The 7,342-nt window shown below is 31.2% G+C and overlaps 1 protein-coding gene across 1 annotated transcript in view; it reads right to left on the reverse strand.

Annotated features, from left to right (window-relative positions):
- Pclo (piccolo presynaptic cytomatrix protein) overlaps positions 1-2,021 on the reverse strand; it is a 200,674-nt gene extending 198,653 nt beyond the window's left edge. The window contains exons 1-2 of the mRNA XM_077796431.1: positions 2,013-2,021; positions 609-1,301 (exon numbers count right to left, since the gene is read on the reverse strand). Of these exons, the coding sequence (XP_077652557.1) occupies positions 609-1,301; positions 2,013-2,021 (702 nt within the window). The remainder of the gene's footprint in view (positions 1-608; positions 1,302-2,012) is intronic.
- Positions 2,022-7,342: the final 5,321 nt, after the last annotated feature.

A 7,342-nucleotide genomic window follows, 5' to 3' on the forward strand; every position in this document is an offset into this window, starting at 1 on the left:
GTACTTGGATTATAAATAAATCCTCAATATTACATACACTGAACAATACATAATGTTAAAATTGTGGTTAAATACTAAAATAAACTACTTTATGAATAATTGTTTTTATTCTGGATTTTAGCCACAACTCTTTTGTACTTTTGGCAATCATTTTATGGATGACCATACCTTATAAGGCTTTCAAGTGGGAAGAAACTTGTAGCCTTTTGAAAACCAAGTGACTAAATGAATAGAAACATATAAAGACACATAATTTTACATTAAAAGGAAATATTGACATGTCTATTGTGAAGAAAGGGAGTAACTTAAAACTATAGGAAATTTATCACTCTATATAATTTAGATAAGTTATTTGATAGACATGAGATAGAAAAACAAATCATAATTATATTTTATGTAAATTTGATTAAACTATCTAAAGTTAAAGTAAATTTCAGCAAAAAATTATTACACTTCTCTGAAAATATAATGCACTGCGTAAAGGCCTTCAGGTCTATAATTATCATTGAATAATTTGTGTATTTAGTAAAAATTAGTGCATTTTGTAAATAATTGGTATATGTATATAAACACAGGAGACTAAACAAAGTTAGAAAAATATAACTTACTGTTTTTTCTTTCCCAGGTTCCACCTGATCAGATTTTGTGATGCCTGCTGCTTGTGGCTGTTCTTTCATTTTTGCAGTTATTTTAACTTCTTCCTTGGGCAAACTCTGTGTACCAGGTGGCAAATCTTCCATTTGGGCCTGTGGTTGCTTTTCTTCTTGGACTGCCTCTGGAGACACTCTGCTTTCATGTGTTTCTTCAACAGTCTGTCCTTCAGCTTTGAGTACCTCATGTTTGTCTTTCTCTTCTACAACCAATGATTTTGCTTCTGGGGGTAACTTATTCTCTTCAGAGGTTGGCTGCTTTTCCTCTGAGATTAATACTTTTTCTTCTGAGAGGGGTTTTTCTTCTTTGGAAGGTAGCTTTTTTTCTTGAAGGGTTGAGACAACATCTTTCTTTAGTTTACTCTCTTCTTGTTTTTGATCTGTGGTTCCCTTAGGCGGAATTTTATCAATTGAAGGTATTTCTTTTACTTTTTCTGGAATAAGTTTTTCAGCTTCAGCTTTTACTTCTGGTTCCTTCTTTTTTACTTTTACTTGGGCAGGCACTGCTGTTTTCTGAGATGGTGGTTCTGCAGGGACAGGTACCAGAGAGGCTTTGGATCCTGCTGGTATAGTTGGTGTTTTGCCCATGTCTCCTAGCTGTCCTGATATTGCTCTCTGGGTTTGGCAATTTAAACAAAGCCATTCTTGAATCTGCAAATAAAATAGAAATGAACAGATTGACTATAATGTATCTGTTTCAGTGTAATTATGCAGGTGAAAATTTGGCAATGTCTGGTTGCTTTTTTTTTTTTTTTTGGTATAAGAAGAAGGTGGGTCATTGTTTTCTAAACCAATGAAACAGTGACTTTTTAAAAAGAGTACAAACAGACTACTTGAGTTGTAAAAATAGGCAAGAATATCTAGATACTAACAATTCACTATGCTCACCATAAATGAGAAAGCAAATCAAAATATAAAACAAAAAGAGAGGAAAAAAAATGCACTAGAGATGTCCCAGGGCAATCTCCATGTTTGAGGGGTAGAGATGGGGAGGAATCTGTATGTTAAAAAAATTATTTTTTTTAAGTTTGGTGTCTTCAAAATTATAATTTTATCATGAATTTATTCAAATAATATTACATTTTATAGTAATTTCTTTTTTTAAAGAGAGAGAGGGGAGAGAGAGAGAGAGAGAGAGAGAGAGAGAGAGAGAGAGAGAGAGAGAGAATTCTCAATATTTATTTTCTAGTTCTCGGTGGACACAACATTCTTATTGGTATGTGGCACTGAGGATCGAACCCAGGCCGCACACATGCCAGGCGAGCGCACTACCGCTTGAGCCACATCCCCAGCCCTAGTAATTTCCTTTTAACAATCAATTAATCAGAAGTCATTATTGGATATAGCCTATCATCTCCTAACTCTTGGCATGGGCCAAATACATTTCTACCTACCAGAATAGAACTTTACAAATACAGGTCGAATTTAAGAACTAATTGTGCATAAATATCAACCTGATTTTGAATTAATAAAATAACATTATTATTAACACAAATCACATTTCCTCCATGCAATTGAGCAAATAGAATTCAACAGCTCAAACTGTTTGTCATCTTTTCCTCCGAATATTCTAATCTGCTGTCTGAAACATTTCCATCTCTTTGCTCTTCAGCCTGTAAACCAAAGCCACCTGCACCAAATCAACTGAGGTGGTATTCAGACATACAGTTTCCTAGCAACGACTCCAAAACTATTTAAGCAGAATCCTGAGAGTGGAAGAAAAGTGTGTCTACTTTCTTGACAAACTGTCAAGTTAAAGTTTTTGCAAATTAAAACTGAAAACCATTCATAAATAAGAATTCTTGACAAATGATCACACAAGAAACAGATGATGTTATACTGATAAAATTACAGAAATTCATGTTGTACTTTTTCCTACATGATACCATTTCTAATATAAGAAATAAAGGCTATACATGTATCTACTTTCTAATTATTTCCATTTGATGTGTACCCATTTTATAAGACACAGGGGGTAATGGACCTACAAATATTATTGCATTCATATGTTGCATTGTCTCTTGAGAAGGTCAATTTCAAATTGCTTTTCAGATTGGCATACTCTTTCTAGGAGCTTAGCTTTATTTAGAGACAAAAACCACTTACTGTTGTAGAATATTACTAAAGATCTGTTTCATTACTTATTTCAGCTTCCAGTATTTTCAGACAATGTTACTTAATATCTATGACTGTTTTGAAATCTCTAAACCACCATATTTCTTATTTGCTGATTAAAAATTGTAAAAACAAATGTCAATTCTTTAACCTCAGTAAAAGTTTATATAAAACATTAGGATGTATTATGTATTTATTTACTTTTTTTAGTTATAGGTGTACACAATACCTTTATTATATTTATTTTTATGTGGTGCTAAGGATCAAACCCAGTGCCTCACACGTGCTAGGCAAGCGCTCTAACACTGAGTCACAACCCCAGCCCCTCATTGGCTTTTCATGTGTATGATCAACCCATATCAATTCGCTCCTTAATTTTATATTTAAGTAGCTCTGAAGGAAACTGTCACTTCTTTATATAATGATTTTGTACACAAGTCATTGGAAAGAAACTTATTTGATCCTTTATGTCAAATACTAAAAGTTCCAGTCCTGTGTTGAACTGTCCCTGAAGCAAGCATCTCCACAATACCTACAGAAAACCAGTCATCACCTGTGCTGCAGCTTTGAAAACCACTACTGAATTAAGCCAAGCCTTAAGATATTTTCATTCAGAGTATGGCTTTCTTAAAGACAATACAGATACAAATAGCTACAGCACAGTGCTATTTTATCACACGAATTCTGAAAAACATATGCAGGTGTCCTGAGCATTCCCATCAGGCCATGTCCCAATGTAAGTCAGTCAGAAACTTTTAATATACCAGAAATACAGCTTTCATCTATTAGAAAACTGAAAGTACACTCATTTTCAAGTGATTTGAAATCGAAGTAAAAGGATAAAAGGTATAATATACTTACTCTATTTTGTCATTATAAAGTGCTTCACTTTCCTAATGCAATGTAATGCTTGGTAAACTATAAAGTGGTGATAATCACCATGTAACTGAGGCCTATCATATGAACAGAAAGCAATGGTATAAATTCAAGACAAAAGTGGTGTCACTCAGAGATCTTCACTGGCTATTCTGATTTAATGTTTTGCTAAAATTCCTATCCATATGAATTTAGTTAAACCATATTGTTTTAATCATTGCTATTTTATAATTACTTTTAACATTAAATTGCCATATTCTTAGTACCTTGAGTATCTAAGTGGTTTATGTTGCTAATAAGGAGGCCAATCCTAATTATTTTCACTATATTTTGACTGGTTGTAATCAGAATTAATTTGGAAATTGATGTTTCTATCATATCACATAAGGAAAACATAATTCATTCCTGTATCTATCTATTCTGTACATATTTATTCTTTTTATATCTACTGAATACATACATCATTTGGGAAGTGTATTTGCAAGGCTTATTGTATCAGTAAACTTACATTCAAGGAGAAGACATAAAGCATGAGTAAAAAAATTACAATATGCAATAAAAAATAAATAGGCAGGAGAAAGATACTGTGTTGCAATGCAGAGTGAGGGAGATACCATTTTTAGCCACACATTTTCCAAGATTTGACCTTAAAATAGATAAATGGAATAAATTATGAATGTTAAATAATTTTGTTAAAATTATTTATTGTCACCATTTGACTATTTAAGATAATATAATACTGACTGCAAAAAAATATTTATATTCAGTGCAATCAAAGACAATAACTTCAGGGGAAGGCCTGATTATTTTATTCACATTGAAATTCATCCCAGTAAGGGATGGGGCATATCAATATATATGTAAATGCTTCAAAAAATATAATTATGTGAATACATGTGGAAATTTAAACAACAAATATATTGTTTAGTTGTAAGAAGAAAAGGATAGATAAGCTTGAAGAATCAAGTAGAGACTCTTAGCATTTATTGCCACATAAAGAAATTAGACACTTTGTGGAAGAAACTGAGATTCAGTGAAAGTTTCTGTACAAGGCCGGCTATATCAAGATCAATCATGAAGAATGTAGTTACCTAACTATACAGGTAGAAATTAAATCTAGAGGCAGAAAGAAACTAAAATTGTTTGAACAAATAGAAGGATATAATGGATGCAACAGGACTGTCCAATGAATTTAGTTTGGAACCAAGGCATTTGATTAATTATAAGCCACACAAGGATAATTTTTCGAGAATTAGAAATGTTGAATTGTCAGGCTTGTATATTTCTCTTCTTTTTTTCTGCAGAACCAAAATTAGAATGTCAACCAAAATCTTCAAGTAAAACTTACAATGTCAATGAGGAATTGAAAACAACAACCTATAGTAACAGTAGAAATTATACATTTCTTTCAATATGTAAATTTTAATTTTGTTTTTTAAGTGGGAGCCTAGATATATCACTGAAAAATATCAAGGCTAGGGAAAAACAAATGTCAAAACAAAACAGCCCAAGTTTTTAACAATGAGTAGAAAAGAATACCAATAAATTTCTCCAAGGAAGTTCATTTTAGACCATAAGGGTCATCATCATTATTGTGTCATAGTTAATTACAAACAAAATTACCAGACAAGTTTCCTTCAAAAAACTATATCTGTATATATTGTAGATCAGCATAGGAATACAAAAAGTTGTAGGTCACATTCTTTAATAAAAATAGTACAAAGATTTCTGTATTACCACATTCAGGAATTTAATGAAATATTATATTTATAGGGCCAAAATATCTCATCTGTACTTTTAGTTCCTCAATAATCCATTAACTACCACTGCTTTTAAACCAGTAGCAACTGGGAAATAAATTAATCAAGAGGAGTCCTTAAGTTTTATAAAAACTCAATGCATAATATATCATTGACATATACATCTTTCATTAGCTGAAAAGATTTATCTAAACATAGCCTCCACCCTTTCTATATGAGGAACAACTGGGAAACACATGATAGTTCATATCCTGCCTTAAGGTTAAGTATCAAATGGATTATGATTTTATCTTTGTAATATTTTCTTATCATCATTGAGACAATCAAAAGTTTTTTTATTTTTATATATGTACATGTATTTTATACAGATGTGCATATATATCAGTGTATATATGTGTGAGTGTATGTATGTATATATATACAGTGACATATATACATACATATACTCATACACAGAGACATTGAAGGAATTTCTATTATATCACTGAATTTACTACATAGAGAAATACAAATTATTGAAGCTAATTGAGGTTTTTGTTTTTTTATTAAAAATAAAAAAGACCAGTAATCATCATGGATGTTCTCAGACCATTTCCATTTGTTTTTCTGTGTTTTTTAACATATATTTTGAATATACTATTATACATATCTCTTAACAGTTATAAATCTTAAAAAAGGCTATGTTTCTTCGATATTAGTTTTAGATATATTAAGCTCAGAAGTCTCCATGCTATGAAACCAAATTCCTATTTGCTCCTTTAACATTAATAACTACAATTCAAAAATTCAGTTCTAAGTAGAGAAAAAATTCTGATAAACAAATAGTGTATAAAAAATAACTCTAGGTTGATCACACCATATTCAAATATATTCAATTGTCAGCCACTGCATGATAATAAAATGCATTTATTTTAACATCAAATCCTCAAAGCTTGCTCAAAACAAAACAGCACTCAAAAAAATCCATTAATCTTAAGAGTAGAGGTGGAAATGAAGGCAATAAAAAAACAGAAAAAGGATGCTGCTGTGCTACTCAGCATTTTCCCATCAATAAGCAATTTGCTTGGTATAACATTTTGGCTGTCACTATAGCAACAATACCATTAAGGAAAATCTTAGAACTTCAGGGCTCCCATTTACTTTTCTACATATCTTTTTGGAAGCCTGATAATAAGACCTGCATCAGGTTGAAAGTTTGCCCTTCAGGCTTAAAATGGTAGGGAAATGATGGTCACAAATTCTACATCGGCAATTGTATTTGTACCCTGAAAATATCATTTAATCATGATCTTTCATTAAATGTCCAACTGAACTAATTGCAAGCTCCTGTAGTTATTTCTAGTAGAAGTATTTAAGTAAAGGCTGTAGGTTACATCTTTTTAAAATTAATTAATTTTTATTTACAGCTGTTTACTTAAGAAATGTCTCCTTGCAACTCTTGCCTTTAGTGTAGGTAAAATTTAAATTCTATAAAGGAAAGACTTTATAAGTGATCATGGGATTGATACTATAATGCCATTGAGTGCTTTGTCTACTAAACAACTTTTGATTCAAAAATTTAAAAAAACTGATATAATATTTAAATTTTCTTGGCCTGATTATTTGCTTATTAAGAAAGTTATTTAAGCAGACAATTAATTACAATAATATTCCACTTATAAATCACCTTTTCATTCACTGATAAATTCACATATTAGGGAAAAATGTTACTTGCAACTTACCATGTGGATCAGTGGAACTGATAAACTTAGCAATATAAGGGTCTGTGTATATTAGTTCCAGGCAGTCTTATAATTCAAGTTGATATCCTAATAATTTGTTTTTCTTTTTTTGATAGACACATTTCCTTTTGTCAACTATAAAGAAGCAAAGGAGTGAATTCACAATAGAAGCAGTTTCAAAATTTGGATGTTAGGAATCTGCAATCACTCATGAGATTGC

The sequence above is a fragment of the Urocitellus parryii genome, chromosome 3 (assembly GCF_045843805.1).
Source record: "Urocitellus parryii isolate mUroPar1 chromosome 3, mUroPar1.hap1, whole genome shotgun sequence".
In the NCBI taxonomy this organism is placed as follows: Eukaryota; Metazoa; Chordata; class Mammalia; order Rodentia; family Sciuridae; genus Urocitellus; species Urocitellus parryii.